The sequence below is a fragment of the Eurytemora carolleeae genome, unplaced genomic scaffold (assembly GCF_000591075.1).
Source record: "Eurytemora carolleeae unplaced genomic scaffold, Eaff_2.0 scaffold447, whole genome shotgun sequence".
NCBI lineage: Eukaryota > Metazoa > Arthropoda > Copepoda > Calanoida > Temoridae > Eurytemora > Eurytemora carolleeae.
The window spans coordinates 32,562-59,234 of record NW_019396336.1 but is presented as its reverse complement, the minus strand read 5'-3'; the positions used below and the strand labels follow the sequence as shown (position 1 = coordinate 59,234).

The following is a 26,673-nucleotide window of genomic DNA, read 5'->3' as shown; positions in this document are numbered from 1 at the left end:
TCACATAATACAACAATATTATTGATCACATAATACTAAAATATTGTTGATTGCATTAATATTACAATGTTATTGATCACATAATACTATAATATTATTGATCACATAATACTACAATATTATTGATCTGATCACATAATACTAAAATATTGTTGATTGCATTAATATTACAATGTTATTGATCACATAATACTATAATATTATTGATCACATAATACTACAATATTATTGATCCCATAATACTACAATATTATTGATCACATAATACAACAATATTTTTGATCATAATACTACTGTATTATTGATCACATAATACTACAATATAAATTGATCACATTAATACTACAATATTATTGATCACATAATACTACAATATTATTGATCACATTATACAACAATATTATTGATCATATAATACTACAATATTATTGATCACATATTACTGCAATATTATTGATCACATTAATACTACAATATTATTGATCACATAATACTACAATATCATTGATCATATAATACTGCAATATTCTTGATCACATAATACTACAATATCTATTTTGTGTTTCTAATTTCTCATATTTCTCTTGATAGTCAGAGTACAAAGATTCATAGGATTCCTAAAATAGATTATACAAATATTAGAATTTAAGTAAATTTAGCAAATTATTACTAATTAACCGTTTATAGCTAGAATTATATAACTTAAAATTAACAGAATTAGTTATTTTTATTTAAAGAAAATTCAAATTTTATCTGTTAAATAAAGATATTTATTTATAAGACTGTTGACAACATTTTAGGACATTTTTTATTTTTTATTTTTTTATTATTTTATATTTAACCCCATGATATAGAAACTTTTAATTGAACGGAAATAGCTTAATTCTTTCTGTTTAAGATTTCATTGATCAAATTCGGGGATTCGGCTTTAAATTTCCTGAATTTGATTAACTGATTTTATCCATTTAAACAAAATTTCGCGTGTGGCTTTGTTTGGATTAAAATTCGCAAAGTTACCATTTTTAAATTTATTTTTACATTCTACACAAGGAATGAAAATACCAACATATGCATATTAATTTCTATGCAAATGAAAGCAAAGGAATTGAGTCTTTGTAACTAACTCTGATTTTCTAATACCTATATTTTTTCCACCTGATGGTGTAATCATTTGATATTTCAAGCTTAGATTTTTTCATCTAACAGAATTCATAGTTTGAAATATCAAAGGTCTACGGCATTGGATTACAAAGATATAAAGATTAGAAAATCATAGTTTGTGACAAAGACTCAATTCCTTTAGTGTTTAAATTCTTTAAAAAGCCATTACAAAACTAATTCATTAAACAAATAAACCAAGACATATAAAATGTTTTATAATTACATGTCTCACTAAACAAGAATTTTATTAAGAAATCATATGCATACCAAACATGAATAATAAATCTCCCCGAATAAGACTTGTAGCTAAAATGTGCCACGTATCAGGACTTATGGCTGAGTATCTCAAATGTGTACAATATCTCACCAAACAGGAATAAAGTATAAATATCTCACCAAACAAGACTAATGTTTCAAATATCTCATAAACAAGACTAACGTTTAAAATATCTCGCCAAACAAGACAAATGTTTGAAATATCTTACAAAACAAGACTAATGTTTGAAATATCTCACCAACCAAGAATAATGTTTCAAATATCTCACCAAACAAGAATAATGTTCAAAATATCTCACCAAACAAGATTAATGTTTGAAATATCTTACCAAACAAGATTAATGTTTAAAATATCTCACCAAACAAGAATAATGTTTAAAATATCTCACCTAACAAGAATAATGTTTAAAATATCTCATTGAACAAGATTAAAGTTTAGAGTATCTCAACAAACAAGATTAACGTTTAAAAATCTCACCAAACAAGCTTGGCAGGTACATATTTCTTCATCCTCGCTATCCTCGTACTTGAAGTAATTTGCTTCCGACTAAAACACAAAGATTTTTCTATTTTTCATAAAGATTAAGTTTTGCCCAAAAATGAACTTTTAAAACTTTGAAGGCGAGGAATAAAAAAATTAAAATGGAATTTTGAGCAAATTTTAGTAAATTGCCAAGCACTCATCAGTACTTTTTAATGATTGTTTATAGTTAATAATCTGATTGATAAAATATGTTTTTTTCTTTACATAATTTTGTTAATAATTCTTTTAACGTATAATGAAAGCTGTTTCTATGTTGAATGGGGGGGGTGTTTTCCACCCCCTCCCCTGTGTTTTTTTCTAAACAACTTATAACGTTAGAACGTTAGAACTTAAAATATTTTGAACAAATTTTGCTTAACATTTTTTTTGATGCATAGGATAGGGTAGAGGACATTCAAACGCCGGGTCAGTGTTTTAAAAAATTAGAAATGGTTAATAACTTTTTTATTAATTAAGCTACAGGGCTAAAATTTATATTTATTTAAGAGGCCCTTAAAATGGATATTAATACTTGTCAGTAAAAATATTTATTTTGAGTATTTTCCGAGGTACTCTTTGAACTTTTTAAAAAATCCTTTCTTGTAACCTAACCATTACAGATAGAGTATGATTTTTTAATGAGCAGGCCTTGAAAAGTTAGACTAGGGACATGTATCACAACTCCCCATCTTAATTAAATCTAAGGGAAAAACTTGTCCAATTGGGATAAACCTCTAGATAATAACCTCTAATTTCTCCAAATATATCCGCTTAAACTCCTCAGCTAAAACTGTGTCATCTTTTCCATTGTTTTTCTCTTTCCTTATCTCCGCATCTTCCATTTGATTTTCCCCGTCCTGTAGATTTATTCCCTCATCTTGTAGACGGATCTGATTAATTCCCTCATCCTCTAGACTTATCCTACTGTCCAAAATAGTTGTGACAACTTTCTCCTCTTCTTCCCTCCTGTTCTCCGCCTTCCCTTTCTTCCCCTTCTCCACGATCCTGTCAGTCCGGTCCGGTATTGCTCTGTTAGCTTGTCGTGCCCTCCGCCTAATAATAAAAATAGAGTGTTTTCATTGGCTGACCTAGAAATATTTCGCGGATTTTTTGTTTTAATTGGTTGTTTCAGATTCAGATGATTTAACTAAAATTCCTGCAGTTAATTCTTTTCAGAAAAATATTTTATATACAGAGCGTCCCATATCACATTAGATTATCTCTAATCTTTAACGACAAAATAAACCCTTAATACTCGAAGAACTTTTCATTTTCCGCAAGAAAATTCTTATATAAGCCTTATGTTATTTTTCAAAATGATTTATTCGAATTAAATTTTCTTATTAGTCCCGAAAATCGCAATTTAGACCCGTTGACGGTCTAATATGATGTGGGACACCCTGTATTTAAATAAAAAAAAATTGAGGGAAAATAAAAGTTTCAGATAGAATATATGGCGACTGCCAAGTTAGAAAACAATATGGCTTCAGACTGAAGAAAGAATCTTGTTTTTCTTCTTCCCTTCAATAAATTTCAGCAAAGGAATTTGCAAACTTAAACTGTAGAAGTTGATTAAATTTTCGAGGATTTCAGAGAATAGTTGAAATATTCGTTATATGGAAACTCGGAGATGAAATTACAAATTATAGAAATAAAATTCCCGTTCTGTAGATCTTGTATATTGCTGTAAGGATAGTCATTTGAATATAAATTACATTATTTTATATATCTTGGAGATCCATGTAGTATTTGTATTATCCAGAAATAACTATAATACTGTTATTTTGGTTGGCAGTATTGTAAAGTTGTTTTTTATAACTTTTTCCCTATATCGAGAAGGTTCCAGTCTTTTTAGATTTAATATAATCTAAAAAGGTGAGAACCTTCGAGATATAGGGAAAAATACAAATACAAATACTACATGGATCTCCAAGATATATAAAATAATGTAATTTATATTCAAATGACTTAATTTAAGTCCAAAAACTTTATAGCACGTCGTGCCAAAATAATAGTGTTATAGGTAATTTTATGTAACGTTTGTGTACTTGTCTTATTTCAATGGCTATTTCTAGATCAAATAAGCGTTGAAACAAAGCAGAAGTCAAAATATAAAGTTGATTTCAATTTCCTTCTCATTTCAATCGAAAAAAAATATTTTGGAAATATCCTAATTTTTTTTGAGGAAATCTGGGAACTAATCAAAACTTTATAGCACACGTGCTATATTGTACAGCTAATTTAACTTTATAGCACGTTTATTATGAAATCCACGATGAAGTGAGGAAGAATGATAAAGAACACTACAGTTTAGTTTCAAAAAAAAATGGATGAATATACCATTATAAGAATAGAAGGAGGGATGACAAAATACCGGTTTCATTCACTTTTTTTAAATCAGTGTTTCTTGTGTGTTAAAATTATACTTAATACTAAATATCTGATATTTGAAAACGTACAATTTTAAAGTAGCAATTATACTTTTGTAATAAGAAGGAAGAAAAGACGACTTTTAAGCCTGTTTCTTCGCCACAAAATCTGATTTTCTGAACTGAGCCCTAAATCTTTGCAACCCAATCTCGTAAACATTAGATATTTTAAACGATGAATTATTTTGGATCAAAAAATCTGAGTTTACTTCATACGGTTGCACAGATATCGGGATTATAAAGTCAATTTCTATACGTAAATCTGTTTAACAAATATTTGCATGCATTTTTTTGCATTTGACATTTATGTATTAGTTTTAATAAGTTGCACAATAAAAGGTTTAAGAGTCATCAAAGTTTATTTAAATGTTACCTTCGGAACGGAGAGCAAAAGAGAACCTTTTCCTAACAAATAAAATATATATTTTAAAGCAAAAACAAAAAGATATTTTTGAAATTTCTGCAATTTAGAATCATTTTGGGCTCAGTTCACATTTGATTTTTATCTCACTTTTTGTAGAGCTACCTTGCAAGCCTCAAAAAACATGGTAATCAATTATTGTAAATTAAGATTTTTTTGAAGTACTAGAAAAAACTGAATTTTTGCAACAAATTCTAATTTTCTAATCCCTATATCGTTGCAATCCAATTAATCCTTTAATATTTCAAGTTATGAATTATGTTAGACCAAATAATATAAGCTAAAAATATAAAAGGTTTACACCATCAGGGTGTAAAGATATAGACATATGAAAATTTGAGTTTGCAGCAAAAACTCAGAAAAAGGGGTTACGGGACAGTGCACCGAATGCATCTCTTACTGATCACGAGTCTGGTTAATTTGATATTGAACCAACTTGATTAAAAAGGGGATTTCAAAATAAGAGAAAAGTTTGCTTCAGTCGAAACATTTATTAAGATTTGAATTGTTTGTTCCTAAAATTCATTAAAAAACTATGCAACTAAAATTAAGTAACCTGATTATTTTGTTCTTTATTTTCTATTCTTGAATACTTTCTACTCGCCATTGCACGAACAGGACTAGACATCACGGACAGATTTACAAATGCACCCTAGAATACAAATCCTAGAATATAAATCCTATAATATAAATCCTAGAATACAAATCCTAGAATATAAATCCTAGAATATAAATCCTAGAATACAAATCCTAGAATAAATTCCTGAAATATAAATCCTAGAATATAAATCCTAGGATGTAAATCCTAGAATATAAATTCTAGAATATAAATCCTGGTTTACAAATCCTAAAATACAAATCCAAGAACATAAATCCTAGAATATAAATTCTAGAATATAAATCCTGGAGTACAAATCCTAGAATACAAATCCTAGAATACAAATCCTAGAATACAAATCCTGAAATACAAATCCTAGAATACAAATCCTGGAATACAAATCCTAGTATACAAATCCTAGAATAAAAATCCTAGCATATAAATCCTGGAATACAAATCCTAGAATACAAATCCTGGAATACTAATCCTAGAAAATAAATCCTAGAATACAAATCCTAGAATATAAATCGTAGAATATAAATCCTAGAATATAAATCCTGGAATACATATCCTAGAATACAAATCCTAGAATACAAATCCTAGAATATAAATCCTTAAATACAAATCCTAGAATACAAATCCTAGAATACAAATCCTGGAATACAAATTCTAGAATACAAATCCTAGAATACAAATCCTAGAATACAAATCCTAGAATATAAATCCTGGAATACAAATCCTAGAATACAAATCCTAAAACACAAATCCTAGAATACAAATCCTAGAATACAAATCCTGGAATACAAATCCTAGAATACAAATCCTAGAATACAAATCCTAGAATACAAATCCTAGAATACAAATCCTAGAATATAAATCCTGGAATACAAAACCTAGAATACAAATCCTGGAATATAAATCCTGGAATACAAATCCTGGAAAACAAATCCTAGAATACAAATCCCAGAAAATAAATCCTGGAATACAAATCCTAGAATACTATTCCTAGAATACAAATCCTGGTATACAAATCCTAGAATACAATTCCTAGAATATAAATCCTGGAATACAAATCCTAGAATACAAATCCTAGAATACAAATTCTAGAATATAAATCCTAGACTATAAATCCTGGAATACAAATCCTAGAATACAAATCCTAGAATATAAATCCTAGAATACAAATCCTAGAATACAAATCCTAGAATACAAATCCTAGAATACAAATCCTAGAATTCAAGTCCTATAATACAAATCCTAGAATACAAATCCTGGAACAAAATAACGACTTTTTTAATTCAAGATAAATATTTAAATTTTGAAATGAAAAAATGTGTCAAAAACTTTTTATAAAAATACTCATCATCTCTGTATACAATAAAAATACATTGTAAGGTTAAAAAAATGATTGAGGGTACGTAGCTTCTAGATAAATATTTGTTGCAAATTTAAAATTAAGATTTTTCTTCTCTTCTTCTTTTCTTAAAATGATCAATTTGTTCTAAACAGTAGCTATATAAATATAACTTACCTTTACTCTGGATCCTTTCTTAGAATCATCAGTAGAGAAATCAGAATCTAGAATAGAAAAGTTCTCTTTATGTCTTGTTATCGAATTATTCTTTCGTACTCACAGCATCATTTTTAAACACTTTTTATACAGTATTATACCAGCCCCCACAGGATAAGACTTGCAATGTTGACTTGAAATCTATTTATATATACTTTGCTTGTCTGGGTGTCTGTCTGTTTGTTTGTGTCCAATAAACGTCAAAACTACCCCAATTTTTTTTAATCCGCGAACTTTTTGTTTGGTTTTGAGAAAATGTTCACAATTGAAATAGAAGATGTGCGCAAAGCGCTCTGAAAGCCTAATTCTTTAAATATAACGATCTAAAGTTGGTAGCTGAGGTAATCACAGATGAAAGATAAACCAATTCTGTAGAGTCGTCTATTAGGTTCTTTATTTTACCTCCCGTACCTGAACTATATGATTGATTGATTGAGCTGATTGTTTCCATATTTTCATTTCTTGGAGGATTTTCCGGACTCACTTCTTTATCTAAATAATATCCTCTTCCTTTTATTAGCCTGAGTCTAAAACTAAAGAACGAAAAGTTCTGACTTAAATTTTAAGTTCATGGTTAAATGCCACTTCTGACTTAATTTAAACCTGAACTTTAACCGTGAGGTTAAATATTTAACCCTGTGGTTAAATATTTAACTCGCCGAAATCGACGAGTTAAAATTAAAACACAGGTTTAAAATCTTGAAATCCGGCATTTTCCCTATAGTCTATTATTCAATCATCATTCAGCTGAGAATTAGCGGCATTTAACTTTACGATATATTTAAAAGTGAAAACCTTGTTAAAGAAAATTCACGTTTTAGATAAATTAATTTTTGCATGTAAACCCAAAAAACGGTTGTAACTCGAAATATGTTTTGTTTTCGGTTACGTAATAACAGCTGATTAGCGATGGTTATGTAATATTCTCCGTAAATCCTTTTCTCTGATTGGTTCAGATTTTTCCCGGGAAATTCAAATTTAAAATTGAGAAAGTTTAATATTTAAGTAGCTATTCATTATTTTACAGAACTTTTAACCTCGAACTTAAAATTCGCGCATTCTTTAGTTTTAGACTCGGAATTCATTTTAATACAGTTTAACCCAGAACTTAGGCGACATCGAAAGTAATTATAAAATGTCGTCTTTACATTTTTTAAATTTGTGTGTTCTGATTTACATAAATTTAAATAATTTAAAAAAAAATAGCTATGAAATACTATTATCAGTAGGTTTAGAAAACGATATTTTATAAATTCTTTTGATGTCTCCGAAGTTCTGGGTTTATAATATTTAGAGAAGAAGACAAATTCTACCTTGAAATTTCTCCGGCCCCATGTTTTGTGTAACAGCTAAAACACTGTCAGAAGTTATTCTGTCAGCTGACTGCTGACTGTCAGCTGACTGCTTTTCTGTTGTTATAGAGTCCCAAGAAACATCCTGACCACTGCTTAGCTCATTATCTAGCACTTTTATAGCATTGTCAAAATCATTTTCTTTCAGACAAAATGAGCTAAGAATGGAAAAAATTGGCTGACTATGAAGTCGGATGGATTTTAATTCAATAATTGGACGATTATCTGCCGGGTGATGAACGGTATGGGAATTACTGATGTCCCAGGCTGACTCTTCAACTTCATCAACTGTCTGAACCATGTTTTCATGCAAGGAACTCACAATAGAAAGAACCACTGGTTTGGTTTGATAATTATCTCCGCCATTTTGAAGTTGGTCAGCGGTGTGCAGCTGAACTGGTTCCACTGTGAACTGTAGGCGGGACAGCTCGTTGGTAAGTTCTACTGAGTGTGGGTGGGATGGATGGTTAGGAACAGGTTTAGATAAACTCATCCTTTCATCATTTTCTGAAATCATTATTATTTTAATACAAAATAAATCCAAACATCAACTACAGTTAGTAATCTCTGTTTGTATTTATGTTCGAGCATAACTCAGAAACCACTAGACTGATTTGTCTCAAACTCGGTTTAACCATTCGTAATTATTCTTAGTTTGACCAAAAAGTTTTAAGTTGAGTGGACAGACTTTTAAAGGGAAAGCTTAATTTTCAGCTAGGCAAAGCTGGATTTCCGAGCTATAAGCATAAAAAAAAAATTCTGGGATATATAAATAACAAAGAGATTCAAAAATTGCAGTTCTTCTTTTGTAATTTAACCAGAAATGCGTACTTTTGACTAACCATCTTTAAAATTCATAACATTTTTGTGTTTTTATTTCTTTTTCTCATAATCATTTGTCAAGCTCGCTAGAAATTTGGCTTCATTTTATGACCCTCTGGAGAAACATGATAAAATTTGCCAAGTCATTTTTCTTTTTTCTCAATTTTAAAATTATAAAAGTTATTAAAAAGTCGAGATTAGTTTATTCCCAATTTGCTGAAGTTTGATGTTTCGAGGAACAAGATAAGGGTTGCGGCCAGAATATTGACAGCTTAGACCATCTCCAATATGTCGTCATTCTTTTTAAAAAATAAAAATAATAAAAGTGCAATTTTTGTTGTGATTTCTGATTAGTGCATCTGCATTTAAGGTTTCCGTTCGGAATTCGAAATTAAAGGGTTTGCAATTTCGCGGAAGTAAAATCTACTTGCGTTGGAAACCTGCATTGCATTTATATTCTGCTGATTATACATTAATATTTAAACAAATTTGATAGATTAAACTTTTTGTTACTTTTTTTCTATGTATATCATATTTTTATCTTCTATATTCTTCATAATATATCTCTAGCTCTTAATGGATCAAAATATAATGGATGTGTAAAACCCAAGTTCCGCTATATCTCTATATCCCACCAGTCTATCTATCTATCAATAGATTCATTTCTAATACAATTATTATTCATTTTTCTAAACCACGCATATATATATTCAGAACATCACAAATATCTATGGCCGGAGATATCTTCAGAGGACTAAAGAAACACAGAACTTCACAGGTTTAAACAAGGTGTTTTTATAATAAGGGACTAAAGGGGATTGTTACACAATTGCTTACACATGACTACAGAAAACTACACAAGCTTACACAGGGTTACAGAGAACTACATTAGCTGACACAGGACTACAGAGGACTACACAAGCTTACACAGGATTACAGAGGACTACACAAGTTTAAACAGAACTACAAAGGAATACACAAGTATACACAGGACTACAGAGTTATACTACACAAGCTTACACAGGATTAAAGAGGACTACATTAGCTGCCAAAGGACTACAGAGAACTAAAAAAGCTTACGCAGGATTACAGAGGTCTACATTAGCTGCCACAGGACTACAGAGAACTACACAAGCTTACACAGGATTACAGAGGACTATAATTGCTTAAAGAGACAGAGAACTATACAAGCCTACAAAGGATCACAGATGACTGTAATTTTGTTTACATAGGGCTACAGAGGACTATATTAGTTTACATAGGGCTGCTTAGGACTATATAAGCGTACGTAGAACTGCAGAGAACACGATTACAAAGGACAAATTAGGCTTAAGCAGGACAACAGAGATTTACACAAGCTTACATACAGAGGACTACACAAGTTTAAACAGAACTACAAAGGAATACACAAGTATACACAGGACTACAGAGTTATACTACACAAGCTTACACAGGATTAAAGAGGACTACATTAGCTGCCAAAGGACTACAGAGAACTAAAAAAGCTTACGCAGGATTACAGAGGTCTACATTAGCTGCCACAGGACTACAGAGAACTACACAAGCTTACACAGGATTACAGAGGACTATAATTGCTTAAAGAGACAGAGAACTATACAAGCCTACAAAGGATCACAGATGACTGTAATTTTGTTTACATAGGGCTACAGAGGACTATATTAGTTTACATAGGGCTGCTTAGGACTATATAAGCGTACGTAGAACTGCAGAGAACACGATTACAAAGGACAAATTAGGCTTAAGCAGGACAACAGAGATTTACACAAGCTTACAAAGAACTGCAGAGCACTGCACAAGCTTACATACAGGACTACAGAGGACTATATAAGCTTACATACAAGACAACAGAGGACTACATAACCCTACACAGGACTACATAGGTCTATATAAGCTTACGTAGAACTGCAGAGGACTACACACGCTTACGCAGGACTACAGAGGGCTACTTACGCTTACGCAGGACAACAGTCACAGAAGACTACATAAGCTTACACAGGGTTACAGAGGACTACAGACTCACAAACTCACTCAATCTTTTTTGTAGCCCTAAACATTCAAATCTTAAAATGCAACAAGCAATTGTTTCTAGCTTAAGTTTATTAGGATAAATTGGCAAAATACTGCTCGATTATGTGCGGTGAGAACGTGAACATCTTGGTATCCAGTATAATCTCTCTCTGGGGGATTTGCAGCTGACGTTGTTAAGATATACAAGACAATTTCTAAACACTAAGGCGATATTGTATTATCTGCATGCATAATGCGTTTTGTATGACGGGGTTGGATGAGAAGAGGCAAAATTCAATGTCTAATAGAAAAATGTTATTTGTTAGTAGTTGGTAAATCATCATCTACTCTACTCTACTTGTCTGTCAACATTTTTGAATGAGCCAGATTAGTGGAAACAGTTGTATGCATCTTTATTTTGGTGTTTGATTATAAAAATAATTTCTTATTTAGAACTCCACGTACAATACTTCTCAAAAATGTGAAATATCTATTTTCAATTTCATGAACTTATTCATTCAATAAGCTATAACAAAATTTATTGTTTTTAAAATTTTACGAAGTGGAAATTTTGATAGAAAACAATTTCAAACCTTGATAAATATTGAATGTTAGATAAATTTATAATAAGCTCTTCGCTGAATTATTTGTTCGTTACAGCTGATCAAACGGCTGAACCAAATTGGCTGAAATATTTTGAGGAAACCCTTGGGTTATCCCGGGAGTGAAAAAGGCTAAAAAAATCAAAGAACTTTTAAAAATTCCATGGACAACCCGGCCCGGGCACTGCTAAAATCATGATTTAAGACCAAGCGCGGGTAAACGGTGGGAGTAACTATGAGTGACCTGTGGCCGAATTTAAAGAATTTGAGCGGCCGTTTAAATTTAAGCCACGGTTTAAATATGGTTGGTTCCACTTTAAATTGTATCAAATGCTTCAAGATTTAAGCCGGCGCTTAATTTAAACCGGGGTTTGGCAGATTTAAACCGCGGCTCAAATTCTTTAAATTCCATCTCCGGGCAACGCCTTTATCTCGTGATAAATGAATTTTGAATTTAATATTTAATATAAAAGATAAATATAAATATCTAGGAATAATATTGCCGGGTGAACAGAGCAAATGTTCCCCTATCATCTTGATGCTTGCTTGGAGGCAATTTAACTTTTAACTCTGTTGAAACTATTTCGAGATTAAATTTTCCAAGTGGATAATCTTTGCAAAAACAACTAAAGTCAAGGTTTAAACGAAACTGAGTCATTGCCACAAACTCAATTTTTCTAATCCCTATAGCTTTGTAACCTGATTAAGAAATCTTTTGACATTTCAAACTTAGATAATTTGATCTAACATAATTCATAGTTTGAAAAATCTAAGGTCTACTACATTGGGTTGCAAAGATATTGGGATTCGAAAAAAGAGATTGGAAAAACGACTTGTTAAAGTTTTTCTTAAACCTTAAAGGAGGAAAAATTATTTGTAAGTTTGAAAGTCTGAAATTTCAATATTGCACATCCCACAACAGGGTTACGAGGCCCCAACACCCAAACAAACCTAACCCCCCCCCCTAACGAACAAATCAATAACTATTTATAAGTATCACTATTGATTAAGCTCGCAGTGCTCTAAAGTTTTTGGACATAAATTTGCTCTTTATTGAAAAAATATTTCAGATTCAATCTGTCATGTGCAATGTTTTATAACTACGTATTTAACGAGCGTGGTGAATTAGTCTCAGATTCAACATAAAAAAATGTTCATCCTTTTTTATAATTTATTCTATTTTTTAGTTCTCCTTCATCCATTAGAAACTGGTGGCTGTAAGCCTGGATGCTTTGTTTCAGACAAAGCACTTAAGGTATTGCATTCTAATTGATTACTCTAGAAAGTGAGGCAGAATCTATTCCCAAGTTTAGGGAAAGACTGATTAGACCAAGGAACTATATACAGGAACGTCCAACTCAGATATACGTATATTATGTACTGTACACTGTGGGAGGAATGTAAACAAACCCAGTGCCCCCACAGAAGTTGAAGGGAAAGGGCTAAAGCTCTGATGTGATATTACAGTCCAACAAAAAACAAGTTAATATATCAGGTTAGAGCGAATATTTATGATTTTTGGCTTTCTTGTCAGTATGAAAAATATAATAGCAATATATTTTTATTCCACCCCTTGGACCCTTTCCCCTCAAAAATGGTGCGTTGCCCATAGATTCTTTGTTTTGATCTCCTCCCACTGCAGTACACAGATTTACCGCATGAGATATGGCAGTTTTCTTGGGCTAGATATGGTGGTTGAGATGAAAGTGCAGTATTGGTATCAAATGAATCCAAAAATTTTCTCTACAGTACTTCAACTCCAGCTCAACTAACATGTCTATACGGTATCTTACAACTCTTTGATTACTTGTTAACTTGAAATGCAAAAAAAGCTTGTTAACAACCTAAGCTTAAATGAAACGTCGTCTTTATTGTATTAATATATTCACTTACCACTGTATAGAAAAGCAATTTTCAATTGCTAAAATGCGCCGTAAGCTTATTGTGTAATGTTATTTGATTCTTCTCAACTTTTGGTTAATCATCTTTAAAGATTTATTTTATTATTATTTTTTCTACAGGGTGTCCCAAAAAACATGATAATTCAGTGACGAATTCGATATCGTCTTTGTTATGAAATAGCATTGTAATACCTAATTTCAAAAGCCATAACATTATTATGTCTGCTAGAGTTTATTTTATGAATACGGTAAATGGCTGTAAAGATGTGTCTATAATGTTTCCGCAAGATGAACAGTGAAGACGGACAAGTTTACACTGTTTGTATACTGCAATTTTCTTGTTTTACTAAGTACAACCGTATGCAGTCAAAAAATAAACAAACAAAATGCAAACATAGCAGACGAAACTCTTACAGATTACAGCTTTCTCAGTAGGTATCACTAAACTAAATCAAAGAATTATTTAAAAAGACGATATCGAATTCGTCACTGAATTCCCATGTTTATTGGGACACCCTGTACAATGTCTGAAGAATAAATATTAAGTAATAGTTTAAGTCATAATAATGACCATAGCTAAAGTGCCAGGGTTTGCCCGTAGAATTTTGAAAACACTTTTGGAAAAATAAAATTTCGAACTTTGAAAAAAATGTTATTAAAAAAAATTCTAATCTTTTTAGCCTATGTTACTTCCAGGGTACGCAAGGATTGCCTAAAAAAAATCAGCCATCTTGGTCCAGTCTTTTGGCCAGCTATAGCTAATAGGGTATTAATAAAGAGCTAATTAAAGAAAGAAAATGGTTCAACAGACCTTTCTTATTTCTTCTATCCTGAAATATTTTTAGGTTTTTTTTTTATAAAATGCGCTGTCAATGTCAACATCAAATTCGAATGCCTTTTTTTTCAACAATGATTTATCATTATACATCATAATGCAGAGCCCAGTTCTAAAGCTCTTTCATACTCCTTTTATCAGGCCGTAGGTACATTACTTGATTGATTGGTGGATTGATTGATTGACTGATATATTGATGACTTAGCTCCAAGTTTCTGCCAAATCTACAGAAGAGAAAACAAATTGGTAAAATAGAAGTTTTATTTGAGAATTTTGAATAACTAAGACAGAGCATCAGATTAAAGAAGTTAGGACATTCATTCAATATAGAACTAGGATGAGTATAGATGAGAACTGGGATGAGTATACATGAGAACTGTGATGAGTATAGTTGAGAACTAGTATAAGGATGGATGAGAAATGAGATGAGTAAAGATGAGAACTGGGATGAGGATAGATGAGAACTAGTATAAGGATGGATGAGAACTGGGATGAGTATAGATGAGAACTGGGATGAGTATAGTTGAGAACTGGGATGAGTGTAGATGAGAACTAGTATAAGGATGGATGAGAACTGGGATGAGTAAAGATGAGAACTGGGATGAGGATAGATGAGAACTAGTATAAGGATGGATGAGAACTGGGATGAGTATAGATGACAACTGGGATGAGTATAGATGAGAACTGGGATGAGTATAGATGAAAACTAGTATAAGGATGGATGAGAACTGGGATGAGAACTGGAAACAGGACGGAGAGAAGAAACTGGAGGTCCAACCTCGGTGTTTTCTCCAGCAACAGGTTTCCAGCAGAGAAAACAAGGAGGAGGATTCAGGAATGATTCCAGGAAAGGTTCCAGGAAAGATTCCAAGATGGGTTTCAGGAAAGGTACCAGGAAAGATTCCAGGAAAGGTTCCAGGAAAGGTTCCATGAAAGGTTTCAGGAGAGGTTACAGAAAGGGTTCTAGGAAAGAAGCTGCCAGGAAATGTTCTATGACCCAACGAACAAAACTCAGCGGAAACTCGACTTTTTTCTTCCAGAAGTCGACTTTAACTTGTAAATAGTACTTGTTAAACTCGACTTTAAGCTGAGATTTACCACCACTTTTAGACTCCTTTTTTATACAACTTATGAACGAGATTTTTCAACTCTGCAAAAACTTAACTTTTAAAGACGAGTTAAAGTCGACTTTTAAAGTCGAGTTTAAGTTGATATTGAATTGTAAAGTTCAAGTCGACTTTTTAGATCGAGTTTAAGCTGACTTTTTAAGTTGAGTTTGAGTCGCACATAGTCGTTCCATAACTCGACTTTAAGCAGAGATTTTCTACCACATTTTTATGGTTTTTCGAAACTGCAAAAATTTGAGTTAAAGTTGACTTTAAAAGTTAGCGTAAGTTGACTTTTTTAAGTCGAGTTTAAGTCAAATTTTAAGTAGACTTTTCAGTCGACTTTTAAGTCAACTTCTAAGTTGACTTTTTAGTCAAGTTTTTTGCCCCTTTTATACTCTATCGTTTTAGCACTTTTATGCAGACATAGTCATGGTCCATATCTATAATTTTTTTCCGAAATAATAAGATTTTCCTAACATTGCATTTCTAAAATACTTGCACTTGATTTCTGACACTTTGATTTCATCAAGAAAAAAAATTCCAATATGTTATCCGTTGACTATCCAGAAAATATTCCAGGAAAGATCACAGGAAATAGTTCTGAAATGAATCCAGGAAAAAATTCCTGGAAAGATTCCAAGTAAAATTGTAGGAAAGATTCCAAAAAGATTTCATGAAATATTAAATTAAAGGTTCCATGTAAGATTCCAGGAAAGATTCAAGAAAAGATTCCATGTAAGATTCCAGGAAAGATTCCAGGAAAGATTCCAGGAAAGATTTCAGGCAAGATTTCAGGCAAGATTCCAGGAAAGATTCCAAGAAAGGTTCAAGAAAAGATTCAATTGGAAAGATTTCAGGGAAAAAGTTTCAAGGACTAATATAGGAAAGATTTAGTAAATTTTCTGGGAGAGATTCCAGAAAAGAATCCAGGGAGAGATTCCAGAAAAGAATCCAGGAAAGATTCCTGGAAAAATTCCATAAAAGATTCCATGAAATGTTTAATGAAACTTTTCAGAAAAGATTCCATGAAAGATTTCAGGAAATATTCCATTGAAGATTAGAGGAAAGATTCTATTAAAGATTCCAGGAAAGATTCCAGGAATGACTTGAGGAAAGATGCCAGTGAAGACTCCAGTTAATTATTTACACTTAACCCTACAGTTAATGTGCTTGTGTTTTGCTTTATCAACTGTAAGAGAACATAAATATGTCTATGTTAAAACTATTTTTGACAAATAGCCTGGTTATCTTCTTTTAGAACTCATCTAAACTAAGAAAAATTTACAGAGCTGAAAACTTTCTTATACCCTAAAATTTAAGAGGACGTATAGTATAAAGTTTCAGTCTATCTTGAAAATAAGTTTAAAACTTTTCCCAAACATAATGCATATTATACATTGTACAGGGTCATTTTTAAACTTTTCCCAAACATAATGTATATTATACATTGTACAGGGTCATTTTTAAACTTTTCCCAAACATAATGTATATTATACATTGTACAGGGTCATTTTTAAACTTTTCCCAAACATAATGTATATTATACATTGTACAGGGTCATTTTTAAACTTTTCCCAAACATACTGAATATTATACATTGTACAGGGTCATTTTTAAACTTTTCCCAGACATAATGTATATTATACATTGTACAGGGTCATTTTTAAACTTTTCCCAAACATAATGTATATTATACATTGTACAGGGTCATTTTTAAACTTTTCCCAAACATAATGTATATTATTATATGACATTTGATTAAGAAATTAATCATTTCCGCATTGTTAATCTTTCTCTGCTATAGGGAGGCTCTCAAACTACTTCCAAACTTTGAACCCGATATTTGGACAATTCGACTTTGTTCCTTTAGAAGTTCAGATGGAGGATGAATTTAATATTTTAAAAGCTAGAGTCGTCCATCTTTTTCGCTGAGTGTAAAAATTGTTGCTTTGGGAATTTTAAATTGTCAGACAGTAAGTATGCAATTAGGAGATATTCTGAATTCTTATTCCATATTGCGGATTTTTCATCCAATAAGGCACAACTGAAAAAAATCGTCTTTTAAAAATCCCCCTGTATAATATCTTCTTCACAAAAACTTCAAACATTAGAAACAAGAAGCAGGGAGAACTATTTATTATTTTGAAGTTTATATAATGTATTATCACATTAAATAATTTATCATCCCTTCTATAAAATTTGTAAAAAAAAAAAATTCTTTTATCTAGTTCTAATCACCCCTCTCCTTTAATCTAGTTCTAACCCCTTCCCCCCCCCTCCTTTAAGAAAATAAGCTGGAAAGGCTCCCTGAAATTATCCAATGGCATAAAAGAAATGAATGGCTGCATAGATAATAAGTCTGGAACATAAATGGAATATAAATGAGAGGATAAAAACTGCAGAGCAGAAGAAAATAAAGAAAAGAAATGACAGAACTGAAGTAATTGATTATCGATTATTCTTTTTTACTTTGAAACACATAAGATGTAAAAATATATAGATAAATAAAAATCCCAGTATATCAATATTTTCAATTTCAAAATATTAAGTTTTTAAAATATTTTTCTTAAAATGTTCTATTTTATTGTTCAGTGAATAAGGTTGAGATTAAGATTAAAGAACTTTGCTCATATTTTTTTTATTTATAGTGAATTATCAGTCATTCAATACTCTTCAAAAGAGTAAGGACTAACTCCTGATGATGCCATAGTTTTTGGCGAAATATATTGAGAAGAAAATGATATAATTCTAGTGCTAGAGAGTAGGGTTGGGATTTGTTTAAAAACGATCTAAAGTGAATTATCAGAATAACTCATTTTCTTTAAAAAAGAAGAAATTGTAATTTTTCTGTTAGTTTCGGTTTTTGATTTTGCTACCAATGCAATATGTGGCAAGATAATCTCAAATATCTGTTAATCTTAAGATTTGTGTCAAAACTATTTTAGAATAAATTGTCAAAACCAAGAAATATATAGACCAGGAACCGNTGACGTAATAATGAACTAAGGTATTATTCAGGCAGCTAGGCACCAGGTCTCAGGCTGATAATGAAGTTTAGGCAGGTATAAGCATATATGGTGCACAAACTAGAATTGACCGGATAATGTCGGAAAAAAAGTAATTCTTTCGTACTTTAGTATAACTTATTCTAATTAGAAACTTTATTATCAAGATCGTTATAAAGGATTTGCAAAGGTATCCTTTAAAACTAATGACCAAAGTATTGATAATGGAAATATCCTAAATCTTATCTCTGATCACGGGGTTGCAGTTTATGTAGAAAGCTACTAGAAAATATAGATAGAATACCGTAAACCATACAGAATAGATAAATAAATAGAAATAAAAAGAAATAAATAGGAATAAATATTTAAATACATTAATGTCGTCAGAGACGTATTCAGGGGTGGGGGGTTATAGAGGCTAAGTCCCCCCCTGGACCAGTAAAATCTATAGATTTCAAGGGGTTTTCATGCCCCAACGGGTGCTGAGCCCCCCCCTGAAAAGAAAAAAAAATTTAAGCTCCCCTGGACAAATTCCTGAATACGCCCCTGATACAGACCTTTACTGCAATAACCGTTTCATAATAGTCAAAAAAAAATTCAAAATTTTAGATAAAACATTTTTAAAGTATAACTAATGACTTTTAACAGTCAGCAGTAACAGCTAACTAAAATTCTAACCTTTGATCAAAAATTATATTTTTTTTCCTGTTTGTTCAGAGACTCTAAACAATACTGATCTCAATTTAAAAATGTAAGAAGCGTCAAATTAAAGAAAGTTTCAAGTTAGATTTAATGGGAGTGACCGGCTATGTAAGGTAGTTGAACTGAGTATGCAGTATTGTGAAAAACTTCTTTCGGATTCATTTGAGACATATTAAGCTTTTTCAAGATTTGTAAATCCTGAGTTTGAACGCAAATTCGACGTTAAAACTCCTACGTTGGAGTTGGATACGTTTTCAGAATTAGTTTTTTAAATTATTAAGTAACGACGACATAAAATGTAAAAAAGTTCTACAATAAACTACAGACGTCATGTATACATGTTGAGAAAATAAAAATTAATCTTACCAACGAAAATAAGTAATCTTGTTCAATTATTAGTTTCTGTTTTCTCATTATTCACAAAGATTTTTGCAGATTTTCTAGAATTATTATTGAAAAGACGACATTTGAAGAATTTAAAGAAATCTGCGAATAACTTCAAAGAGAATAAGAAATTCAATATAATGATGAAAACGAAATAATCGATTTTAGCATTGATTTATTGACAAATTTCTTTTGGGAAATATGTTCCTAACCCTCTAATTAGATTACTGTATAATTTTTACTTTATTTTTCGTTGTCGTTATTTAATAATTAAAAAAAACTAAGTCTAAAAACGTATCCACCCCCAAAGTAGGAGTTTTGAAGGTCGAATTTGCGCTCAAACTCAGGATTTACAAATCTTTAAAAATTTTATGTTTCAAATGAATCCGAAAGAAGTTTTCCACAATACTTTATACTCAGTTCAACAACCTTACATAGCTGGTCACTCCCTTTAAATTCTAAATGTATTTTAACTCCTCTTACTGAAGAGCTATTGAGAACAAATTATTTTAGAATTACTACACTGCAAACTAGAAAGTAGGAAACGATAGAATTTATTCGACATTACTGCTCCGAATTTGTCAACTCGTAGCTTCTCTAAACTTTACAGTAAAGTACGAACCTAGTAAATTTTAATCATTTTTTTGTTCTTCTCAAAATGCAATATCTTTTCGAGCAGAGGTGTTACAATACAAGCATATCAGAACTCAATCTTACGAGCATTCATTTTAGTTTGACGTGACTAGTTTGTTATTTTATTATATTTTAGTTTGACGTGACTAGCTTGTTATCTTATTTTATTCTAGTTTGACATGACTAGTTTGTTATTTTATTATATTTTAGTTTGACGTGACTAGTTTGTTATTTTATTATATTTTAGTTTGACATGACTAGCTTGTTATTTTATTATATTTTAGTTAGACGTGACTAGTTTGTTATTTTATTATATTTTAGTTTGACGTGACTAGCTTGTTATTTTATTATATTTTAGCTTGACACGACTAGTTTGTTATTTTATTATATTTTAGTTAGACATGACTAGATTGTTATTTTATTATATTTTAGTTTGACGTGCCTAGTTTGTTATTTTATTGTATTTTAGTTTGACGTGACTAGTTTGTTATTTTATTTCATTTTATTTTAGTTTGACATGATTAGTTTGTTATTTTTTTAGTTTGTTATTTTATTTCATTTTATTTTAGTTTGACATAAATAGTTTGTTATTTTTTTATTTTAGTTTGACGTGACTAGTTTGTAATCACATTTGTGCGAAAAATCGAAACTAGAGAAGTCGCTAGAAAGTTTAACTTTAAAAGAAGTGTTTGCGAAAAATGAAATGAAATGAAAATGAAAAATGAATAAATAGAGGCTATAGACAGGAAAACAAGATGGCGTGTTCGATTTACAACAATACTCTTCAAATGTTTTACTAATCAAGGTTGTCAGACGTATCCTGTTAATTGTTAAACGCTATGTTAGCAAACTGTTTTTATTTAAAAAATACTAACTAAAATTTTCCAGAAGAAGTAGAAACATGTTTTTTTTATTTCTTATATTTGAAAACCGCTTCATGGGACACAAGTAACAGATCAGCTGTGTTGAGTTCACACTGTACGCCGCGTACACTGGATTTTACAGGAATTCAAGTGGTTTTCCATGGAGATATACAAAACAAGTTCTTTTCGCTTGATGAACAATCAAAAGGTTAAAAGGGTATCGTTGTGAATCAGGCATGAAAAGCGTGAAAACTGTTGAGAGTTTCTGGCAATTTTAAAATATATTTTGAAAAATATGGAATAATCGATTGATGATCTAATAAAACGGAAACACGGTTCATAGCTTATAATTCATAATTCCGTGTTGTGCCTTTTTCTTTGTGTTCCTTGTATTCAACTTTGCAGATCTACCATTTTTTTGAATAAAAAATTCTGTAAGTACACAATGGATTGAATAACAGTGGTGGCTGTTAATTATTAAGTTGATTATAGGTAAAGTTAACCTAAACCTTAAACAATTCATTCATTCTCTTGCAAATTAAAACTTTATAGAATAATTTTGCATTTTAAAACTTGTCAATGCCAAAAAAAAACACCATTAATAAAAACTGAAAATTAATCATTCATAAAGTAAAAATTCAAATAGATCCTTATATATTGTACATCCTTATACAAATAATTCTTAAAATCATCCAAATGATTGCTCACACATTTAATTAACACCTCCATTTTAAGAGCTGCATTTCCGATTCACAACTTCGGTACCTTTTAAACCTTTGGCTGACATATATCTGTTTTTTGTCTTAAAACATTGATAATTATAAAAATTGTTCATTTTCTGTAAACGTGATTTATTCGGCAAGAGACAAATTGAATTGAATTCTAAAACAACATCTTACTTACTTTATATGATAAAAGTTGAAAGGACCGGTACCGTTGTGAATTAGACAAGCGACTCTATAACTTCGAGGTTAACTAAAGTTACTTAGATGTCTGACCAACAGCTGATGAAAAGCAGATTCAATAATATTTTTAATTTTAATTATTTAGAAGTCATTTCATTTTCTATTATTGAGCGGGCAGAGCTGGGAACTTTCCACATCTTCATTTTAGTTATATCTTCTCTGATTAAAGCTCTCTTCAACCCCGGCCCTGACTCCCCCTGACTGAAAACGAATACCATGTGGGATATCGAATAAAGATTCCTCTGCAGATTAATAAAAGATTAAGATCAATGCTTGATCTCGAAATCCGAAATACAAGAGTTCCTAGATCAGGAAAGAATAAAGAAAACATATAATCTATTCATGTAATGCATATTTATAGATTACATAGAGCATATCGGAATAGTATTTTATTGAATATTCTCTGTTCTCTACATTCTCTGCATCTCTGAATAGGAAACTGAAAAGTCTGTAATCAATTCAGTAAAAAGTTTTCAACATTTCAAAATATAACGGTCATATATTTAGATTCTAACGCTTTGGTTTATAATAGACTGTTATTAGATCACTGTGATACAAAGCTCTCTCACAAAACGTATATAGGGCTACAAAAAAAAAATTGAATTAGTAAGATAAAATCAATAGCCACGGCGTTGCAACATAAAGTATAAAACATCCGAAAATTAAAGACTGATGGAAATTTATTTTCTAATATTCTTGGAACGTTGAAAGATTTTATATCTCTAATTATTCTTGTCAAAATACTCTAGAATTCGTGTCTTTTTATTTTTCTTAAACAAGAAGTGTAGCAGAGCTAAATATTTAAAAATTTGTAATAAGTGATATATTTCTAAATATTAAAAAGTACACAATCATATATATATTGTGACATTTTATAATAAATAGAAGGAAAGAAGACGAAAATCATTCCACTTAACGTTATCTCTACATACTGTAGATACTAGTTTAAAGGATAAACCGTGAAGATGATAAAAGTTCTTTAAACTGTAAACTTTTAATTGGCAATAAGTCTGCTAAAACAAGCTTAGAATTGAACTAAATGTTCTTGTATCTTGTATAAAAAGAATTGAGTCTTTGCCACAAACTCAGATTTTCTAATCCCTTTATCTTTGCCACACAGTGTAGTAGACCTCAGATATTTACAAATTACAATTACGTAAAACTATAAATTCAGTTTGATTAAATATTACTCTAAGTTTAAAATATCAAAGATATTTGAAAATCAAATTTTGTGGCAAAGACTCAGGTCTTCTATCAAAATGGCTAATTTCCTGATATTATGATATTTTTGATTTAGGATGTGTCTTAAATTTATTTGCGAAGAATGAATATTCTTGAAACGGTTTGGTTTGGATTTATGTAAATATATTTTAAATAGCCTCCACGGAATATTCGATTTATATGGCCGGGGATGAAAATATAAATCCCAACTTGGAATAAATAAACATTAAAAATGAGCAGATATATATCTACGTGTCACTCTTTTTAATTTTAATATATAGTAACTTAACTTTTTACGTTTAAAAAAAGGAATTTTAAAGTTTTGCATTTTAAAGGTTTCGGAAAAATTGAAAAGATTTACAAAGGTCGAAATTGTTCATTAAAAACATAAATAAAGCAACAAATTATAAACGACCGTTTTTCAGTTTTTTACTTATGCGGTGAGAACCAGAAAACTCTGGAATATGAAGACGACTTTTACCTTCAAGTTTTATTAGACCAATAAACATAAGACACAGCAGTTAAGCAGTTTAAACAGACTCCATTATCTCGATAATGTATTTTATATGTTCCCAGAAAAACTATTTTCTATATAACAACATCAAATATACAAAATATTGCAATAATGTCGTCTTCCTATTCCACGGTTTTCTGGTTCTCACTGTTTAGAAGTCAAAACTTTTGTAATGTTAATCTCGGGATCAAATCAAGCAGCGTTGATATTCATGCAGACCTACGAAGTAAATTTATCATTATTCAGTATAATGATTAAACAGGTATTCAATTTGATTTCACTGCAAGATACTTATACGGTAATGTACTAAAGGGAGACTCGTGGATCTTTATTAAAGGGAAAATTAATATATATACAATTTTGTATAAAAGTAGTAGGTTTTAACAGATTTCAGCAAATACGCAACCAATCTGAAAACGATTATATCTCACAGGAGCCTGAGAATCTCAGGCATGCTCCCATAATTTTCTAAGTTTTATTTTGTATTTTTATTAGATACTAGCTGAAGGCCCCGGCGTTGCCCGTAGAAAAAATTTAGAAAAAAATTATTTAGAATTTTTTAGCCTATAAAACCCCCCGACCACCCCTGAGTGTCCACAAAAAATTTCATCCCAATCGGTCCAGCCGATTGGGCGGCTATACACAACATATATATACACGAATGTCTTGTTTTATTATATAGATTATTGATAATATTATTATATTATTAGATATAATTGATAATATAATTACATATAGTCCAACGTGATTTCCGTCTGTATCAGGTTTCATCCTTTACCCCCTTTCATTTTTCCTTTACCGTCCCTTTAATATTATTTGCGGATTTTATTAAAATCTGAGGGGTTATAGCGATAAAATAATATTATTTAGACCTTTCTTCTGAACAAAGCAAAATCAATAATAGTTAATAGACATAAACATTAACATCACAGCTTTATATATTATGATCGATTATAAGATTCAACATGTAGAATATCATAATATAATTTCCAGATTGGCTTGTCCTCGTGAATTTGCAGCAATTCAACAATTCTGCAATGTAATCACATATTTTTGTTTTAGTCGTCTTCATTCTGAAACTGTAGTCAGAGCAAATAGATTCTAGTTACAATACATGGAAACGTAGAATTTGTAAACTCTCAGTACAGCTGTATTCTGACGTCACAAATGTCAATTCAGTTTTTGTGTCCGACAAAATTATTAATAATAGTGAAAGTTTTAGAATAAAGTGCTGACAGTAAAATAAGTACAATTTAATATATTCCTTATTTTCTTTTTTTACACTTTTATATTTAATCTTTAAAAACATGTCAACTAATGTGAGAAAATTTCGTTTTTCTTGTTATATTTGACACGACGTCGTGTATAATTGGTTCATTTCTCTGTTGCCACATATTGTACTTGATAATCTATTTGTAGTGAGAGAACCGTGAGTTATGTATTTACCAAAGTATAGTTGAGAGGAAATAATAAAATATATTTTTACTATGAAGTCTGACAGTGACACAATTCCCCGCGGGAAATTGAGATTTAACCCTAAAGAATATTAAAATATTGAAAATAAAATACTTTTTAACAATCGAACCCTTCATTCCCTTTTAGATTATGCATACTTGACTAGTTGTGACAGATTTATTTATCCTTCTATACAAATATACAGGGTGTCTAAAACAAACCGGAAATCGGATTTTCAAGATTGAGACCAATTCTAAGCTTGTAGATTTAAAATTAACAATTTTAAAGGCTCCCAAAGTTTCCAACTGGAGTTAGTAAATTTGATAAAAATAAAGACAATCTCCGTTTCCACAATATTTTAAAAGGGTCTACTTCTACAAACTTGTTTGTAATCGGATTTTCAGCTTGAGACCATATTTGATATCTACTTACAATTTCCGATTTAATGAGCCCCAGTTTTGGTTTGTAGATTTAAAAACAACAATTTGTTAGGCTCCTACACCCCACAGCATCATTCACTTTACGAAGTTAGGGTCAAAATTAGGAGAGAAATAACTGTGTCCTGGACCCAACTGTCTCCCAACAGGCTAATTTTGAAGTTAGATCAGGGGCCCAAAAGAATCTTGCTGCTAATGGTGGACATTTTGAATAAGATTGTGATAAACTGTAAACTAACATTGAATACAAAATTCTTCAAAAGCAGATTATCTTTTTGTTTTTTAGAGCTTAAGTTGGAAATTTTAGGAGTCTATTAAATAATAATTTTTGATCTACAAGCCTAAAATTAGGCTCATTAAATCTGAAATTGTACTTATAAATTAAAATAATGGTCTCAATCTTGAAAATCCGATTCCAAACAAGTCTTGTACAAAATAATCCAAATGAAAATTATCTTTATTATTGCCAAATTTACTCTCAAGGAGTCTATTAAATTGTCATTTTTAAATTTACAAGCCTAAAATTGAACTCATTGAATCGGTAATTGTATGCAGATTTTAAAATGGTCTCAATCTTGAAAATCCAATTACAAACGAGTCTGTTATTCCCCGTTTTTTAGACACCATGTAGTTAAATAATTTTGCTTTCGGCCTTTACAGGTGTTTATTCTCTTTACAGGGGTTTATTCTCTTTATTTGTGTATCTTAATCTAGTTTTTAAAAACGATCGAAATAACGATCGTTTTCGTTTCGGTTTTTTCTAAAAACGATTCTAAAAACGAATGATTCGTGTTTGGAAAGAAACTATATTGTTTTTGAAAACGAACTTTTGTTTTGAACTTTCAAAAAGCAAAAACCAATTTTTTT

At 30.6% G+C, this 26,673-nt stretch overlaps 1 protein-coding gene across 2 annotated transcripts; it reads right to left on the bottom strand.

The window, feature by feature from the left end:
• Nucleotides 1–344: 344 nt before the first annotated feature.
• On the bottom strand, nucleotides 345–19,733 carry LOC111701177 (uncharacterized). 2 transcript variants are annotated; one of them, XM_023472350.1, is made up of 9 exons: nucleotides 19,701–19,733; nucleotides 8,292–8,837; nucleotides 7,390–7,464; nucleotides 6,940–6,986; nucleotides 5,367–5,462; nucleotides 4,763–4,794; nucleotides 2,707–3,013; nucleotides 1,916–1,984; nucleotides 345–617 (listed from the first exon to the last, which is right to left on the bottom strand). In XM_023472350.1, exons 2-9 carry the CDS (start codon nucleotides 8,821–8,823, stop codon nucleotides 534–536), a joined length of 1,242 nt encoding a protein of 413 aa, XP_023328118.1. In that variant the 5' UTR covers nucleotides 8,824–8,837; nucleotides 19,701–19,733; the 3' UTR covers nucleotides 345–533. The 2 variants fall into 2 exon arrangements, with proteins under 2 accessions (XP_023328118.1, XP_023328117.1); XM_023472349.1 differs by having other exon boundaries at nucleotides 346–617; nucleotides 7,390–7,470.
• Nucleotides 19,734–26,673: the final 6,940 nt, after the last annotated feature.

Excerpts from the sequence above, each read along its gene's own strand:
- LOC111701177 (XM_023472349.1), bottom strand. The coding sequence starts at position 8,823 with ATGAGTTTATCTAAACCTGTTCCTAACCATCCATCCCACCCACACTCA. Across the intron at positions 3,014-4,762 it reads TTTTGCTCTCCGTTCCGAAG|GCGGAGGGCACGACAAGCTA; the intron begins GTAACATTTAAA and ends TTTTATTATTAG. Across the intron at positions 618-1,915 it reads GTACCTGCCAAGCTTGTTTG|GAATCCTATGAATCTTTGTA; the intron begins GTGAGATTTTTA and ends AATCTATTTTAG.